Here is a 20,043-nt window from a genome sequence, read left to right as displayed (position 1 = left end):
CAGCCATGTCAGTTCAAGGTCAAGGTCACAGCTAAAACCAAAGGTCTTACCCTTTCACTATCCATAGCAGTTGCGGGGGCTTTAGCTGTCTTTCAGACTGCCTTGTTACTAAATGGATTTGATTCAAATTTAAAATAGATGTTCCACCTCATCACCCACATCATGTGACACAAGGTGCATAACTCTGATATCAATTTTTTTATGAATTATACCCCCTTTTACTTAGAATTTAAGGTTAATTTTGATGTATTTTCACTGTGTCTCAGTTACTTCTAAATGGATTTGATTCAAACTTAAAATAGATATTCCACCTCATCACCCACATCATGTGACATAAGGTGCTTAACTCTGATATCAATTTTTTTATGAATTATGTCCCCTTTTACTTTAAATTTAAGGTTGATTTTGATGTATTTTCACTATATCTCAGTTATTACAAAATGGATTTGATTCAAACTTAAAGTAGATGTTCCACCTCATCACCCACATCATGTGACACAAGTTGCATAACTCTGACACCAATTTTTCATGAATTATGCCCCCTTTTACTTAGAATTTAAGGTTAATTTTGATGTATTTTCACTGTGTCTCAGTTACTTCTAAATGGATTTGATTCAAATTTAAAATAGATGTTCCACCTCATCACCCACATCATGTGACACAAGGTGCATAACTCTGATGCCAATTTTTCATGTATTATGCCCCCTTTTGCTTAGAATTTAAGGTTTATTTTGATGCATTTTGGACGGATTACACCAAACCGGAAATGACTACTCAGTGTTTCATGTGAAGTAGTCCAAAATGTAGTTCCATGCAATGGAAGAAATCTGGTATAATGAGTGACATGAGGAGGTGACAGTTAAATTTTTGTTTTATGTTTATTGCTTATAGTATTGAGAATAGATCTAGACCATTTTCATTGTAAATTTCTTGGAATAAGTTTTATTCTTTGCGAAAAATGTCTACCTACACGTAACTGCTAAACGGCTGTTTTCATGGGGGCATTTGTAGAGGGTGATGTTTCTCAGAACAGATTATTTTTCTTATATTCAACATAACATGTCAATATTTTTCTATTTTTGATAAGAAGACATGTTATACTAAATGACCATATATGGTTTTCATATCATTGAAATGCTCTAAAGTACTGAAAATGAGTCTGAATGTTTGTTATTAATATGAAATAAATAAGGAATTGAATTGGTAGAATGTAACCTATAAGTTGTGAAGGGGTAAAAAATTAAACTTGTTTGGATGCGGCTGTAAATAGGCTAGTTTGGCCAGATTATGATAGAAGATGACAATTTCAGTGCAATTTAGCAGAGAAAAAGAAGAAAAACTAAAAATATTTCCAAATCACTGTTTTAGGTGTATTTTTTTCAAAAAATGCATATTTATTGACTAAATATTGGTATGTTTTAGATGTCAGGGGTGAGTTTGGGTATATTTTACAGTAACAGTGTGTGATTTGAGTGCACTTTATGGTAAAACTTGATAAAATATGGCAAAAATAAGCTCAAGCAAGGAAAAGTGGTCAAAAATGATGTCGTGACAGCTTTTTTCCAGGAAATTTGGCGCGCTAGCATACGTTACTGAAAAAGCCATAAAACCTTGAAAATTGATTGTATGAAACTGAAACTAGTATTTTTTTCATGCATTTAGGTTACTGGTACAATTTAAGTGAAAATAACACATTTTGAGTATGAAAAATGTTTCTTTAAGGACGGATTACACCAAACCGGAAATGACTACTCAGTGTTACATGTGAAGTAGTCCAAAATGTAGTTCCATGCTATGGATGAAATCTGGTATAATGAGTGACATGAGGAGGTGACAGTTAAATTTTTGGCTTATGTTTATTGCTTATAGTATTGAGAATAGATCTAGACCATTTTCATTGTAAATTTCTTGGAATAAGTTTTATTCTTTGTGAAAAATGTCTACCTACGCGTAACTGCTAAACGGCTGTTTTCATGGGGGCATTTTTAGAGGGTGATGTTTCTCAGAACAGATTATTTTTCTTATATTCAACATAACATGTCAATATTTTTCTATTTTTGATAAGAAGACATGTTATACTAAATGACCATATATGGTTTTCATATCATTGAAATGCTCTAAAGTGCTGAAAATGAGGTCTGAATGTTTTGTTATTAATATGAAATAAATAAGGAATTGAATTGGTAGAATGTAACCTTTTCACTATATATCATTCTGATTGGCTTAGAGCCAAAGGGAAGTAACCTTTTTTTTTAACTTTTGTACTGAGTTTCTTCCCCTTAAATTCCAGGAATTAGTCTATTTTTAGAAATTCTATTTTTAGATTTTCAATATTTTTTTTATTAGTCCTATGTTAAAAGTAAATACATTTTTCTGTGGTAACATGTGTTGGTAAGACGACACTTTTTTGTATTCACTTTTAGTGTATCTCTAATATTAGAAATTTTTTATATTTACCTTATCCCGCATCCAGGGCACATAATTATACTAGTATTACTTATATGTGGAAGCCCAGGATGAAGTACTCCAAAGGCGAGTAAAAGTTTTTTTAAGTATTAAGTTTTTTTTGACATTAAGAATTTTTAAGATTTCTTATGGTTGCCATTCTTCTGTGACAAGACCGTATGGTGGGGGTATGAGTCACTCCTGTGACAGTTCTAGTTTTATCAGTAGTAAATATATTGCTATAAATATGTAATCTAAGATTTACAGGTCAGATCAAATTGTAGCAACAGTTCAACAAAAGGGAAGGGTGGAGTAGTGTTTGCAGACATCCAAGTAGTCTGTAATAGTAATTCGATGCCGCCAGGAGGCAGTGTCGAGTATATGGGATACACTTTTATTTTGGACCCTGTAAAGATGGTAATGAATAGTTTCAGAATGATAAACTGAACACAGTGAATAGTTTGTAAAAGGACCCTCGATATTGCACGATAGATTTTAGTAAATAAACAAAAAAAAAATGGCAAAAAGAAAACATAAGAAATGTATGTAATGCAATTTATGTGATATAAAACAATGTTATCTGTCTTTCCTCTCCTTATTTGTAGAGCAGAAAACATTTTTTTTAATTTACAATTTTGTCAAAATGTTGATCCGATTTTTTGATAAGGGAGGTTACTCTGTAAGTCAAGTTTTCTATTTCTGACCTTAGCATGACCTACTTACCTATCTAATTTTCTATAAATAGAACACACCGCAGATATACCATACTGCAACACGTGATTTGCGGACAAGGGAGCGTTCATGCATTTTATAATAACCTTTCAGTAAACTTCGAAGAGAATATTAAAAAATAAAAATACAGAAAATTACACTTTGCCTGCATAAAATTCCTTGAAAAACGTATTAACAAATTGAATAAAGGCATCAATAAGCATAATTATATATGTTTAAATGAACATAGGAAGTGCCGCTGTTAACTTATTGTTAATCTTTTGTCTTATTTTCTTTGTTAATAGGTACAGTGATGAAATTTCAGAATGCGCACATTTTTGCAGATACCTTTTACAGTTGTATATTTATATAATTGTTATGGTTACCTTAACTTTGAAGCATAGAGTTTCCCATTTATGACCACATGTACAACTGGTCTGAATATTTCTAAATATCTTATAAACTCATCTTGATTCTAACCTTTGACTTTTTTTGCTTATGTGTCATATACTTATTGTTTACAGATATTCACTGTCAACTAAGGTGTGCAATAAAGGGCCATCATTTGGCTGAATTTGTCAGTGACAAGTTAATACTTCTTTAAAATGTGGTTAGATTGAAATATCAAAAGCCATGGGACCATAACTTATCAAAGCATCGGTGATTTTCAAATAGATTTCCTTATTGAATTTATATTTTCATAAATTTATATGATTAGTCAGTTGCTCCGTTTGTATTATATCTTGTTACTTGTTTCTTTTTTTCTTTTTTTCTCTTTTTTTTTTTAACTTGTATAGATAGTTTGTTTTTGTATCTGTCCATTCCTGTCTAACTTAAAAAAAAAGATTTTCATTAAAACATTTTCTACACTTTGGCAGTGGGTTATTATGCTTGCTAAATTTCTTGTAATATTAGATTTAAATCAAGTTTACCGTTGGTCCAAAAAAAAAGAAAAAGAATTCTATGATATTCCAAAAGTATATAAGAAAGATTCATGACATTTACTTTGTGAATAGGGGCAATATAGAGATTATTCATGTTATATCATTCTTTTCTTGGACAAATTATTTGGTTGTTTTGGCAATGGAAACTGTATAATCTGCATTCTGAAATGTATAATGCAGGTGACTAAGGACCATGAAATTTCATCAGTGAATAGAAAACACTCATTACATTATATGATAATAAAAATAATGGTTTCTGTGAACCACAACTTTGAAATAATTATCTTTCAACATTTCCTCATTTCCCAACTAACTGCATTTCTGTGAAACTTCATACACACTCCTGTATATAAGAACTTTTCACAGGTGCTGACCTTAGTTGGTGACATAAATTCTTTAATTTTGTATGTAAAGGGACCACCTACTTGCAATGTCAATGTCATTGCAGGATTTGTATTGCATGGTAATACTTTTCTATCATGTTCATTTTTCATGCTTTTAACAGTTTATAACATATATTGTATTATGTGTAAATGTTGATAATTTGTAACCAGTCAGACTAACCAAACTAATAATTAGGTGATTTCTCATATTGCAATAAATGTACTTCAGACACAACACTTGGCGGCATCTTTGATGCTTGCATCAATGAATTTCCTTGTAGTAACTTGTTATTATGTTTATATTGCAGCTACCGCCAAATGCCCCAGCATCAGTTACCTTACAGCCGGCACCTGGAGACACAGGAAAGGTGTGTATATATTGTGGGTCTTGTAAATGGGAGGGACTTCAAATTAAAATGGCTGACTGAGATCACTGTGAGTCACAGACTCGGTATCAGATGCTTTCATGTGAAGAATCTTTCAGCTTGGCTTGCAAGAATGTGTATCAGGTTCTACCCAGGTACCTGCCTGTGCCTGAAACTATGCTTGAGATGGTACCTTATATCTTCATCCACTATTAAAGCTGAAAATTTGTCATAACTGACCATGTCTTTAGAAAAAAAAAAGTGTTTAAAAAGAATTGTGTGATCAACAGGCTAAGTCTTAGTAATAAAGTCTTTACATGGTAAACAGACTTATTTTTAGGTACATTGCACAGAAACATGGTATCTAAAATTAATGATCTTTTTTATGCCTCCCTGTGTCAAAGACCCAGCAGGCATATAGTGTTTGAACTGTCTGTGTGTCCTTTATTCTTTCAATCCTTCTGTCTATCACACTTTCTTGTATACTCAGCTCCTTTTACAGTTTCTGTCAATTGGTATACAACATCAGCATGAAGAGGAGGACATGATATTATGCATATAATCTGGACTTGTATGTGAAACTATTGTTTTTGAGATATGTTACTTTTTTGGACTCTTTCATCATCAGCTACATCATTCTGTACCTTGTGTTCTCAGCTCCTCTCTCGGTTTGGATCCAATACAAATGAAACTTGGTATACATCATCCACATGAAGTTGTCATGTGCATATTGTGAGGATGCTCATAATTATCTGAATATTATTTTTGAGTTATATCACAGTTATTGAAAGCTCACCTGAGTTCACATCTAAAGCAACTTTATTAACTGTCATTAGGTTTAAATACAATATTTTTTCCTTAAAAAGTTTGGAAAAATATGATAAGTAAAGGTAGATCGTAGTGTAAACTTACTGACATTGTAAATTGTTTAGGCATTCTTATAATAAATGAGCCATGCCATGAGAAAACCAACATAGTGGCTTTGCGGCCAGCATGGATCTAGACCAGATCCGGGCAGTCTGGTCAGGATCCATGCTGTTCGCTAACAGTTTCTCTAATTGCAGTAGGCTTTGAAAGCGAACAGCATGGATCTTGACCAGACTGCGCAGATGCACAGGCTGGTCTGGATCCATGCTGGTCACAAACCCACTTTATTGGTTTTCTCATGGCATGGCTCATTTTTAGCTCACCTGTCACATAGTGACAAGGTGAGCTTTTGATCACCCTTCGTCCGTTGTCTGTGCGTCCGTGCATGCGCCAACAACTTGTATCCCCATAAGATCTCGGTTCCTTTCTTCAACCGGCCAGATCCCTTTATAGGTTCCAGAGTTATGGCCCCTTAAAGGGCCAAAATTAGCTATTTTGATCTTGTCTGCACAATAGCAGCTTTAATTATGATTTGATTTTTACCAAACTTGCACACAACTTGTATCACCATAAGATCTTGGTTCCTTTCTTGAACCGGCCAGATTCCTTACTGGGTTTTAAAGTTATGGCCCCTGAAAGGGCCAGAATTAGCTATTTTGACCTTGTCTGCACAATAGCAGCTTCATTTATGATTTTATTTTAACCAAACTTGCACACAACTTGTATAACCATAAGATCTCGGTTCCTTTCTTGAACTGGCCTGATTCCATAATGGGTTTTAGAGTGATGGCCCCTGAAAGGACCAGAATTAGCTATTTTGACCTTGTCTGCACAATAGCAGCTTCATTTATGATTTGAATTTAATCAAACTTGCACAAAACCTGTGTCACCATAAGATCTCAGTTCCTTTCTTGAACCGGCCAGTTCCCTTAATGGCTTCAAGAGTTAAGGCCGCTGAAAGGGCCAAAATTAGCTATTTTGACCTTGTCTACACAATAGCAGCTTCATTTATGATTCGAATTTAACCAAACTTGCACACAATTTGTATCACCACAAGATATTGGTTCTTTTTCTTTTAACCGGCCAGATCCTGTTATGGGTTCTGTAGTTATGGCCCCTGATATGGGGGGTGGGGGGCTTGTTTTCCCTGGCTATATAGAAAACTTTGAAAATCTTCTTCTCAAAAGCTACTGGTCCGTTTTCAAAATAATTTTACACAAATGTGCCTTGGATGACCCTCTACCAAATTCCTTGAGATAATTTTGATTCTTTGAAAAACATGGCAGCCCTCCAGAGACACTCATTATCCCTATATGGCCATATAGAAAACTTAAAATTAAATCTTGTCTGAAACTACTGGCCTGAATTGAGAATAATTTTATTTAAAGTTACTTTAAGAAAATTTCAACTATATTTTCTCATAATTCTTTTGATTGATCTTTATTATGATCTTTTGACCTTGAAGACTTGTCCTAAAGTGCAGTGATAACAGGTGAACGATATAGGGCCATCATGGCCCTCTTGTATTATAAATATCTGTATTTAGAAATGCCTCAAAATCTGTAATTCAGAAAATTTAGCTATATACATAGATTTTATATCTTATATCACAAAACACACTTGTGTATATTTATAGATCTGGTATAACAGGATATAATATTTATAATACATGTATGTGTGGGAGAAAATTAACAATTTAGCAGTAGTTCCCCCTCACTTTCAAATGTTTAATATCTTTATTTCGTGCTTTTCAGTGATTTATTGAAAAATTATGGCGGATTATTATAGACTTATCAGAAAGCAATGATGTGCCTTTGAAGGTTAATAATTTGCACTCTTAAAGATAATGGCATGAAGGCGTAGCCAAATTGCTATCTAGGTTAAGAAGTGCCAATAATCCGTGCAAACACATCATTACCATGTTAGGAGTTGTTATTATATATACTGTGAAATAATTAATATTTGTGGGGGACTAATTTTTGTTGATTTCGTGGTTGACTCAATCTACGAAATTTAATCCCAATGAACAAGTAAAATTCCCATTCATTTTATGTTCAAAAGTTGAAATCCATGAATTCATATCCCCACGAAATTGCCGTTTTGCCGTTTTGTGAAATTTCATGCCCACGAAATGTAATGGTTTTACAGTACCTAAAATTAACTCCTTATCTCCTTCTAATTGGAACACCATGCATCTACAGTATAACTCAGCTACAGGGAACTTGGATATACCAAAAACTCAGATATAAAAAACTTTTTATTCCTTGATTCTTTGCCTTCTGTATTTGATATAGAAGTCTTCGAGGCTATAGCTAATGTTATTGGTTACAGGGAAAACGGTTTTGGTCAAAAGCAGTAAAATCATGCTGAAAAGTAAATGGTTGTAGAGAACAGTTTCACACATGTTATTTTGATCCTTTGATGTTATTTAAATCTGTTCTTTTCGAAAGGTCTTTTCCATAGATCAAAATAAAACAAACTTTAAAATACATGTGGCAACCCAAAGTCTTAGAGAAACGAGCTTTTTATTTAAAAAATTGAACTTTATGTTAAAATTTGTATCAAATAGCAGGAAACAAAATTGCTAATTTCTTTCCTTGTTATTTTGTACTTTATTACAATACCTAAATAAAGCATTAGCTGAAAATAGATATATGCCTATTGTTTAAAAAAGCAAAAATGCTTAAAAGGGAATTTTCTAAGAAGTACATAATGCCAAACAAATTTTATGAGCATTTCTTCAGCTGTTATGACTGAAGTATATGAGAGTACTCACTTAAAAACTTTAGAAATACAATCATGCTATTAAATGGATAAAATGTGACAAAATATCACTTGTGCTTACTATAGGTTATCCAAAATGGTCTCTTACTCTTAATAATTTAACCAAACCTATAAAGAACTAGTACATACAAATGACCATATATAAGAAACTGTTTATTATGCCCCCACATTATGTGGGATGGCATATAGTGTTGCTGCTGTCTGTTTGTCCGTATGACTGTACGTCCGCACAACCATATGTCCTGAAATCTTGTGTGTCCAACTCCTCCCACACTATTAGCTGATTTGTTTCAAACTTTCCCAGATGAACAACCTTGATGTACAGATGACCATGAAGGAAGGATTTTTTTTGTGACTATTAATGCAGTTATGGCCCTTTGATAGTTTTACTATATAAAAATATAGAGAAAAATCTTGTGTGTCCAACTCCACCAACACTATTAGCTTGATTTGCTTCAAACTTTTACAGATGTCTGCAGATGACCATAAAGGAAGGATTGTTTTTAGCTCACTTGTCACGTAGTGACAATCTGTCCACATTTTCTGGTGAACACGATAGAGACCACATTTTGCAACCGATTTTAATCAAACTTGGACACAAGTTGTATTGGCATAATATCTTGACCAGATCCCTTCATGGATTCCTGAGTTATGGCCCTTTCAGCCAAATGGAGGTTGCATTTATGCTTTGATTTGATACAAACTTGCATAGAATGATTATCTTAATGATCTCTAGGCATGGATCAAAACTGGGTCATGTCGGTTCAAAAACTAAGTCTTCAGGTCATCAAAGGAAAAGCATTTATGACACTATCTTCATGAAACTTAGTCAGAATGTTTATCTTGATGATTTCAAGGCCAGGTTTGACACTGGGTCATATGGGGTCAAAAACTAGGCCACCCGGTCAAATCAAAGGAAAAGCTTGTTTGATATGCATGAAACTTTGTCAGAATGTTTGTCTGCATAAAATATCGAATGAGTTTTTATCTGGGTCATGTAGGGTTAAAAAACTAGGTCACCAGGTCAGATCAAAGAATAAGCTTGTTTTCACCCTAGGGGGCACATTTTTGATTCTATCTTCATAAAACTTGGTCAGAATGTTTGTTATCATGAAGTCTTGGATGATTTTAAATCTGGGTCACGTGGAGTCAAAAACTAGGTCACTAGGTAAAATCTAAGGAAAAGCTTGTATACACTCTAGAGGCCATCTGATACATAGAGCTCAACTGATACACAAATAGCTATACTTCGTACATAGTGCTCAACTGATACACAAATACCTGTACCATGTACATACAGCTCAGCTGATACACAAATAGCAGTACTACATACATAGAGCTCAACTGATACACAAATACCTGTACCATGTACATAGAGCTCAACTGATACACAAATACCTGTACCACGTACATAATGCTCAGCTGATACACAAATACCTGTACCACGTACAAAGAGCTCAACTGATACACAAATACCTGTACCACATACATAGAGCTCAACCGATACACAAATACTTGTAATACTTACATAAAGCTCAACTGATACGCAAATACCTGTACCACATACATAGAGCTCAACTGATACACAAATACCTGTACCACATACATAGAGCTCAACTGATACACAAATACCTGTAACACTTACATAGAGCTCAACTGATACACAAATACCTGTACCACATACATAAAGCTCAACTGATACACAAATACCTGTACCATGTACATAGAGCTCAACTGATACACAAATACCTGTACCACATAACTGATACGCAAATACCTGTACCACATACATAAAGCTCAACTGATACACAAATACCTGTACCACATACATAAAGCTCAACTGATACACAAATACCTGTACCATGTACATAGAGCTCAACTGTTACACAAATACCTGTACCACGTACATAGAGCTCAACTGATACACAAATACCTGTACCACGTACATAGAGCTCAACTGATACACAAATAGCAGTACTACATACATAGAGCTCAACTGATACGCAAATAGCTGTAACACATACATAGTGCTCAACTGATACACAAATAGCTGTACCACATACATAGAGCTCAACTGATACACAAATATCTGTACCACATACATAGTGCTCAACTGATACACAAATAGCTGTACCACATACATAGTGCTCAACTGATACACAAATACCTGTACCACGTACATAAAGCTCAACTGATACACAAATAGCTATACTACGTACATAAAGCTCAACTGATACACAAATAGCTGTACCACATACATAGTTTTCAACTGATACACAAATAGCTGTACCACAAACATAGTGTTCAACGGATACACAAATACCTGTACCACATACATAATGCTCAACTGATACACAAATACCTGTACTACATACATAGAGCTCAACTGGTACACAAATACCTGTACCACATACACAGAGCTCAACTGATACACAAGTACACACAAATACCTGTACCACATACATACATAAAGCTCAACTGATACACAAATACCTGTACCACATACATAGAGCTCAACTGATAAACAAATGCTTGTTCCACTTACCACATACAGTTCTGTAATTATGTCAGCTATAATTCATTCAGCTTATGAATGAGTTATAATTAAAACTTTTTTGATATTGTGCTTATCCCAACTGACCTCTCTAAATGGGAATTACATGTGAGCAGTATGCACTAATATGAGATGTTAATCCTAAGAATAAGGGTAAAAGACTTGGGGTGAGGTTAAACACAGTGGGGCAACCCCAAACTAGGCACACTTCCCATGAAGCATTTTGAACCACCAGCTCTGGTTGGACATCTGCACCTATCCTTACAAATTCAAATTTCCAGTGTCCCAATGAGTTTTCTTATTTGAGTTTTACTGTATTAGAGCTGTCAATTAAAATGCAGAGTTCTTAGTATGACCACTGCCTATCCTTTTCAATGATGATTTGTTCAGAGACAGTGAAAACCATAAAGTGTCTTTCTTTTTTTTTTGCCATATAGTGAAATTAAGTTCTGGTCGTAAATAACTCATAAGATTGTGAGTAGATAATAACTGATGGCCTCTATGTAGGGAAGCCTCTATGTAGGGGGAAGCATGAGAAAAAGCAATAATCCTCACACAATCAATCAAGTGAGAAGCCATAGAGGCTTGTTAGGAACTTTTGTTAAGTCTATATAGAGAAAAAACATAGTTATAAATTTTGTTTGTTGTCTTTGATATATCGGCATTGTCAGTTATCTGAAGCACTGTCAGTTTTGACACATATTATATTTATTTTCAGAGAAGTTAAACACCCCTTTAAATCCTGGAAAATCTTTTTTGTTCAGAGGCTGTGCTGAAACAGGGAAAAGAAAGATATTGCCCCTTATTGGGCGATCAAGCAATGTTTGATTTAGCTAGAACAAGTAATTATTTCTGAGAAATCAATTCTGAAGATGACATTGGTTCAGTCATGTGATACAGTAGAGACAAATTTTGTCACAAACTTGATTCAACGTATGATATGAGTAGTTGAAGAATCCTCTTCATTTCTTTTATTGCAAATTTTTCAACTGTATTATTTTTATTTTTGTTTCATATTTGGCAGGAATTTCTTGAAATACTTGTTTGACTTCCCTAATCTAGTTTTTTTTGCAAAATTTTGCTTTTTTACCTGCAGATAAACTGCCTGCTTGAAGATTTAAAATGAATTTATTTTATAAGTGAATACCAGCACTATACTAGTAGTGTTTTAATTGTTATTTACAAAGTTAAAGTTTTGTAGTTTGTGTGCACATGAAGTGTTTTTAGTGGGCCTGAATGTATATTAACCCCCATCCCACCCCTTCCCCCTTGCAATATTTTTGCTATTTAGTGAGGTTTATGCAAGGATTTATCAACCACACCAGACATAAGCTTTTGTTTGTATCACATTTTCAAGGTTGTTAAATCCTGATATTGACTGAACCAAAAGACAGCAACTGTTCTGGTATTAAAACAACAGAAATTATAGTGATAAATACTGTCACAAAGGTGGCAGGGGAGTGCAGATTCGCGAATTCCACATTGACGTGTGGGTACCAGTGTTGAAATATCCATAGAAATCTCGTTTTTGCTTATTTTTCTTTGAAACTACTATGGACTATTGCAGATACTATAGACTACATAAAGACGACTCTCCGGTCCTATGCACCTGTCGCTTTCCATGCCAGATGTAGTGAAAATTGGCCAAATCACCCAAATTTTATAGACCAAAATTAGCCTAACAGGGCCTGACTTTGAACTCTGCCATTCATCCATTTTGTATTTTTAAATCCAATTTCGTAGCATATATGTATAGTGCGAACATAGATGCATACCCAGGTGGTGTGGAATGTGTCTCCCAACCACCACTTTATTTCCCTAATTTTCACTTGAAAAAAAGTGGATGGATGACAGCCGAGCGTCTGGCCGACTTTTTGTTCTGATGTTTATGTTTTAGCCTCAAAACCGAAAGTACGGAGCTAGGAATTTTAAAACACCCGCCATGTAGAATCATTAACCGTTCCTCATTCCCCAGATATATTAAAGAATTTAAAAATGTAAATAACCAGTAAGATAGATATGCCTTTATATCTACCCTGTCCTGTTTATACAGAAAATCGACCGGGGCCAAACTACGAAACCGCTCCCTGCCACCTTAAGTTTTAAGATGTTTAAATAAAATAAAATGTAGCCTGTTCTGAATCCTAAGACACTTATAGTGATATCAACTGAACAGAAAGTATTGCCGTACCTTGCAAGATAGCCGGTGAATAAGCCAACAAAAGTGCCCACCCCTCCACGCAAAAATCAGCCAAAATTTGCATTCTGAATCAAAGTAACCCCGAAAAACTATTTACTGCCTTTAAAGTTAATTTCACACGATATTTACATTTTAAAGCCTTTCAAATGTTAAAACCATGTACTTTTAACATTAATTTTGGTATACAAATGCAGATTACCGTACTTATCCTATCGGGACACCCCTTAAAGGCCACCTATCCATCATTTGGGGCCACCCCAGCCATTATATAGCTTAATGGCATTGCTATATATAGGCAGAGGTGTTGCTTTTAAACAAAATGGCATGAATAGTCATTATCTAGGCACTAATTTCTTTTTTTGGCCGTTTTATGATACGAATCGTACTGGCTGGGGGTCCTTAGCTTCATTATTATATGGCCACCTACTGCCTATTTGGGACTCGCTAGGCCGAATTTAGTACTCAGAAATGAATAAAAACCACTATAGGTTACAGTTCATTCCGTAATGGGTTTAAATACATGCAAAAAGTCAATATTTGAGTGGTTTGAAAATTTGCCTATCTTCCTTAAGGTGGCAGGGGAGTGCAGATTCGCGAATTCCACATTGACGTGTGGGTACCAGTGTTTAAATATCCATAGAAATCTCGTTTTTGCTTATTAGCTCATCTGATTTTTTGAAAAAAAATGATGAGTTATTGTCATCACTTGAGCGGTTGTCGGCGTCGGCGTCGGCGTCGGCGTCTGCGTCGGCGTTGCCTGGTTAAGTTTTATGTTTAGGTCAGCTTTTCTCCTAAACTATCAAAGCTATTGCTTTGAAACTTGGAAGACTTGTTCACCATCATAAGCTGACCCTGTATAGCAAGAAACATAACTCCATCTTGCTTTTTGCAAGATTTATGGCCCCTTTTGTACTTAGAAAATATCAGATTTCTTGGTTAAGTTTTATGTTTAGGTCAACTTTTCTCCTAAACTATCAAAGCTATTGCTTTGAAACTTGGAATACTTGTTCACCATCATAAGCAGACCCTGTACATCAAGAAACATAACTCCATCTTGCTTTTTGCAAGAATTATTGCCCCTTTTGGACTTAGAAAATCAGTTTTCTTGGTTAAGTTTTATGTTTAGGTCAGCTTTTATCCTAAACTATCAAAGCTATTGCTTTAAAACTTGCAACACTTGTTCACCATCATAAGCTGACCCTGTACAGCAAGAAACATAACTCCATCCTGCTTTTTGCAAGATTTATGGCCCCTTTTGGACTTAGAAAATATCAGATTTCTTGGTTAAGTTTTATGTTTAGGTCAACTTTTTCTCTTAAACTATCAAGCTATTGCTTTGAAACTTGCAACACTTGTTCACCATCATAAGCTGACCCTGTACAGCAAGCAACATAACTCCAACCTGCTTTTTGCAATAATTATTGCCCCTTTTGGACTTAGAAAATCATTTTCTTGGGTGAGTATTATGTTTAAGGCAACTTTTCTCATAAACTATCAAAGCTATTGCTTTAAAACTTGCAACAGTTTTTCACAATCATAAGTGGACACTGTACATCAAGAAACATAACTCTATCCTGCTTTTTGCAAGAATGATGGCCCTTTTTAGACTTAGAAAATCATGGGTAGGACAATATTTCTATTATACAAAAAAAAATCAGATGAGCGTCAGCACCCGCAAGGCGGTGCTCTTGTTTTTCTTTGAAACTACTATGGACTATTGCAGATACTATAGACTACATAAAGACGACTCTCCGGTCCTATGCACCTGTCGCTTTCCATGCCAGATGTAGTGAAAATTGGCCAAATCACCCAAATTTTATAGACCAAAATTAGCCTAACAGGGCCTGACTTTGAACTCTGCCATTCATCCATTTTGTATTTTTAAATCCAATTTCGTAGCATATATGTATAGTGCGAACATAGATGCATACCCAGGTGGTGTGGAATGTGTCTCCCAACCACCACTTTATTTCCCTAATTTTCACTTGAAAAAAAGTGGATGGATGACAGCCGAGCGTCTGGCCGACTTTTTGTTCTGATGTTTATGTTTTAGCCTCAACCGGAAGTACGGAGCTAGGAATTTTAAAACACCCGCCATGTAGAATCATTAACTGTTCCTCATTCCCCAGATATATTAAAGAATTAATAATGATAAATAACCAGTAAGATAGATATGCCTTTATATCTACCCTGTCCTGTTTATACAGAAAATCGACCGGGGCCAAACTACGAAACCGCTCCCCTGCCACCAAAGTGTATGTGTCTAATCTGTTGCTGGTACTGCCTGGTAATCTCTGGAGAAACCTTTAGCTTGAAATCCATTTGTTTTTGATGGGATTAATCTCTAGACATAGCAGAGATTAAAATACATAAAGAGGAAGGAATGGGGGGTAGGGGAATTATAAAACATCTTAAGTTGTGGCAAGGTTTGAAGTGGTAGTATAGTGACTGTTCTTCTTTATTTCAACACTTCCTGCATGTAAAATTTTCCTTTAATCAGTAAAGTTTTTAAGTAAGTTTAATTATTACTAAGTTTTTCAGTAAGTCAGTCAGTTGATCTTCTAGTGTTCATTGAACTTGTTCTGGTGCTAAATTTCGTTCTTCAAGTAACTGACAACTTCCCCAGAGGTTGAGGTCAAATGGCAGAAGTGCTATTTTCCACCCCTGTGAATATTCCTCAGCAGGGAATCAAACTTAAGATACAAAGATTGGTTACAAAATTTTCTGTTTCTGTACTGAGCTGATCAGGCAAGCTCATGTTGTTTCATGATTGTTGCTGAGCTGATTGAGTGAGCTAATGTTATTTGATGGTCATTTCTGAGCTGATAAGGTGAGCTCATGTTATTTCTTGAGCATTGCTGGGCTGATAATTGAGCTCATGTTATTTCATGAGGTTTGCTGAGCTGATTAGTTTTTTAGCTCACCTGTCACATAGTGACAAGGCGAGCTTTTGTGATCACCCTTCGTCTGTGCGTCCGTCCGTCCATCAACAATTTCTTGTCTGCATGATAGTGGTTTCATTTATGATTTCATTTTAACCAAACTTGCACACAACTTGTATCACCATAAGATCTTGGTTCCTTTCTTGAACTGGCCAGATCCCTTTACTGGTTCCAGAGTTATGGCTCCTGAAAGGGCCAAAATTAGCTATTTTTACCTTGTCTGCACAATAGCAGCTTTATTTATGATTTGATGTTTTACCAAACTTGCACACAACTTGTATCACCATAAGATCTTGGTTCCTTTCTTGAACTGGCCAGATCCCATTATGGGTTCCAGAGTTATGACCCCTGATAGGGCCAGAATGAGCTATTTTGACCTTGTCTGCACAATAGCAGCTTCATTTATGATTTGAATTTAATCAAACTTGCACAAAACTTGTGTCAACATAAGATCTTGGTTGCTTTCTTGAACCGGCCAGATCTCTTAATGGGTTCCAGAATTACGGCCCTTGAAAGGGCCAAAATTAGCTATTTTGACCTTGTCTGCACAATAGCAGCTTCATTTATGATTTGATTTTAACTAAACTTGCACACAACTTGTATCACCATAAGATCTCGATTCCTTTTTATACGCCTGAAGGGACATATTATGTTATCGCCTCGGTGTCTGTCTGTCTGTCTGTCTGTCTGTTGGTTAGCAATTTCCCTTCCGCTCTGTAACTCTTGAACCCCTTGAATGATTTCAAAGAAACCTGACACAAATGTTCACCTCATTGAAACGACTTGCAGAGCGCATGTTTTGGATGGCTCACTTCAAGGTCAAGGTCACACTTAGGGGTCAAAGGTCATATGACTTTGTTTTGTGTGTATATTGCTCTGACCTAGTTTTTGATCCTACATAACTCAGATTCAAATTGGACCTTGAGATCATCAAGATTACCATTCTGACCAAGTTTCATGAAGATACAGTCATAAATGTGGCCTCTAACGTGCTAACAAGCTTTTCCTTTGATTTGACCTAGTGACCTAGTTTTTGATCCTACATGACCCAGATTCAAACTGGACCTTGAGATCATCAAGATTAACATTCTGACCAAGTTTCATGAAGATAAGTCATAATGAAGGCCTCTACAGTGTTAACAAGCTTTTCCTTTAATTGTACCCATTGACAAAGTTGTAAGGGGGGTATACTGGTTTCAGGTTGTCTGTCTGTCTGTTTGTCCGTCTGTCCGTAGACACAATCTTGTGCGCTCCATCTCTCCTCATCCCCTTGACACAATTTAATGAAACTTCACATAAGTGATCAGTAACAACAGTAGTTGTGCATGGGGCATGTTGGGTTTTTTCAGAAAAAAAATTGCAGAGTTACGGGACTTTGTTTTTTATGCCCCCGAAGGGAGGCATATAGTTTTTGAACCGTCTGTCAGTCTGTCGGTCTGTCGGTCTGTCAGTCTGTCCGCAATTTTCGTGTCCGGTCCATATCTTTGTCATCGATGGATGGATTTTCAAATAACTTGGCATGAATGTGTACCACAGTAAGACGACGTGTCGCGCGCAAGACCCAGGTCCGTAGCTCAAAGGTCAAGGTCACACTTAGACGTTAAAGGATAGTGCATTGATGGGCGTGTCCGGTCCATATCTTTGTCATTGATGGATGGATTTTCAAATAACTTGGCATGAATGTGTACCACAGTAAGACGACGTGTCGCGCGCAAGACCCAGGTCCGTAGCTCAAAGGTCAAGGTCACACTTAGACGTTAAAGGATAGTGCATTGATGGGCATGTCCGGTCCATATCTTTGTCATCCATGGATGGATTTTCAAATAACTTGGCATGAATGTGTACGACAGTAAGATGACGTGTCGCGCGCAAGACCCAGGTCTGTAGCTCAAAGGTCAAGGTCACACTTAGACGTTAAAGGATAGTGCATTGATGGGCGTGTCCGGTCCATATCTTTGTCATCGATGGATGGATTTTCAAATAACTTGGCATGAATGTGTACCACAGTAAGACGACGTGTCGCGCGCAAGACCCAGGTCCGTAGCTCAAAGGTCCTAAACTCTAACATCGGCCATAACTATTCATTCAAAGTGCCATCGGGGGCATGTGTCATCCTATGGAGACAGCTCTTGTTGTTACTATACTTTATACATAGACACAATCTTGTGCGCTCCATCTCTCCTCATCCCCTTGACACAATTTAATGAAACTTCACACAAGTGATCAGTAACAACAGTAGTTGTGCATGGGCATACATGTGATCTCCTGTGCGGGAGGGTCAAAATCCCGATTTTTTCACCTTGCCTCCCGCATCCCGCCCAAAACCATATTTCTCCCACTTTTCAAAAAATAAAAATCAGTATTATGACTGGGTTGATAATTACCGTGAGTGCTAAACATGTTTACACAGTAAAACAAGGTGTCACCGACTGTTGTGTATTATACATGTTTGGCACACATGTAGCTGGAGGAAAGAATTGTTTTTCACAGGTGAATTATTAATTGTTTGTTTTGATAAGGGATTAGACAAGCAAGGCCTTTTCCACCGAATATCTGCCCATTATCAATGCCAATTAAGCTCCATTTTTACCAATTTGAAGCAAAAAAAAACTCCCCTTCACAAGAAATAATTCCCAACTGAAATGAATTTTGATTATTCAAAGAAAAATTTTGCTCGGTAATAAAATCACATAAATAATTGTTGGAAAAACCAACCCATTACTATTTTTAGAACAGGAGTGTTATTTCCCCTTACAGAGTTACGCCATTTTCTTCCAATGTTTACCAAATTAATTTGCTACTAAATCGGACTTATTTCATTGAAAATTGGATGAAAACACACACTTATTTATTTGATAACATCATTCTACATTTTGGTAAGGGTAAATAAATATTCATGCATTTCTGTTTTCTATTTTTCATGTATTTTTATACGAAATTGGGTGGGGTATTCGGAATTTACATAATTTATGAGTTGTGTTCAGACCAATGTAGAGCTTCATTTTTTTAGGTCCTCGAGGTAGAATAATGTTAATGCATGTTCATTTCAAACCTTTGAGACTTTGTTTCTACAAATTCAATCTGTTAAGAAAGTTTAAAGATAGAACAAGAGGGAGCTTCTGTAAGATAGCATGCTCGACTTTTCTCAGTGATTAACTCTGAATTAAAGCTTTGCCAGTAAAAGGGGCATAATAAGCAATAGCTTTGTATGTAACAGAGATATTAGACATTATATAAAACTTTTAAAGAAAATGAAGTTAAAAAGTGGCATAATTCAAATCAAGAGTTATGAAGATTAATTGTTTCTTCTGGTGTAGACTTATATACATTATTGTGTGGCAAAAAATGTTGGATTTTGCCTCTAAGTTATGTGTCCACGCGCTTAATTTATGTCGATAAAAAACCTCCAGTTTTGAGACCCCAACTCCAGCTGAAAAATGGCAAACCTCCAGTTTTGGGATTCTGAACTTATCACATGTATGGCATGGGGCATGTTAGGTTCTTTCAGAAAAAAAAAATGCAGAGTTACGGGACTTTGTTTTTTGTTACTGTACTATATACATAGACACAATCTTGTGCGTTCCATCTCTCCTCATCCCCTTGACACAATTTATTGAAACTTCACACAAGTGATCAGTAACAACAGTAGTTGTGCATGGGGCATGTTAGGTTCTTTCAGAAAAAAAAATTTGCAGTTAGATAAATATTCTGCATAGTTATGGGACTTTGTTTTTTGTCACTATACTGTATACATACAGTCTGTATACATACAGTCCACATAATTATGCAGTCTTGTGTGTGTCAAATTGCAATGTACTGTGTCAGTGCATGAGGGGGGTACATTCATC

The 20,043-nt window shown here is 35.7% G+C and overlaps 1 protein-coding gene across 2 annotated transcripts in view; it reads left to right on the top strand.

Annotated features, from left to right (window-relative positions):
• LOC123553918 (beta-arrestin-1-like) overlaps positions 1 to 20,043 on the top strand; it is a 171,583-nt gene that overhangs the window by 90,098 nt on the left and 61,442 nt on the right. For both annotated transcript variants that reach the window (XM_045343665.2, XM_045343664.2), the window contains exon 4: positions 4,792 to 4,851. In XM_045343665.2, coding sequence (XP_045199600.1) covers positions 4,792 to 4,851 — 60 coding nt within the window. The remainder of the gene's footprint in view (positions 1 to 4,791; positions 4,852 to 20,043) is intronic.

The sequence above is a fragment of the Mercenaria mercenaria genome, chromosome 7 (assembly GCF_021730395.1).
Source record: "Mercenaria mercenaria strain notata chromosome 7, MADL_Memer_1, whole genome shotgun sequence".
Classification (NCBI taxonomy): Eukaryota; Metazoa; Mollusca; class Bivalvia; order Venerida; family Veneridae; genus Mercenaria; species Mercenaria mercenaria.
This window is presented reverse-complemented; position numbering and strand designations above follow the sequence as displayed.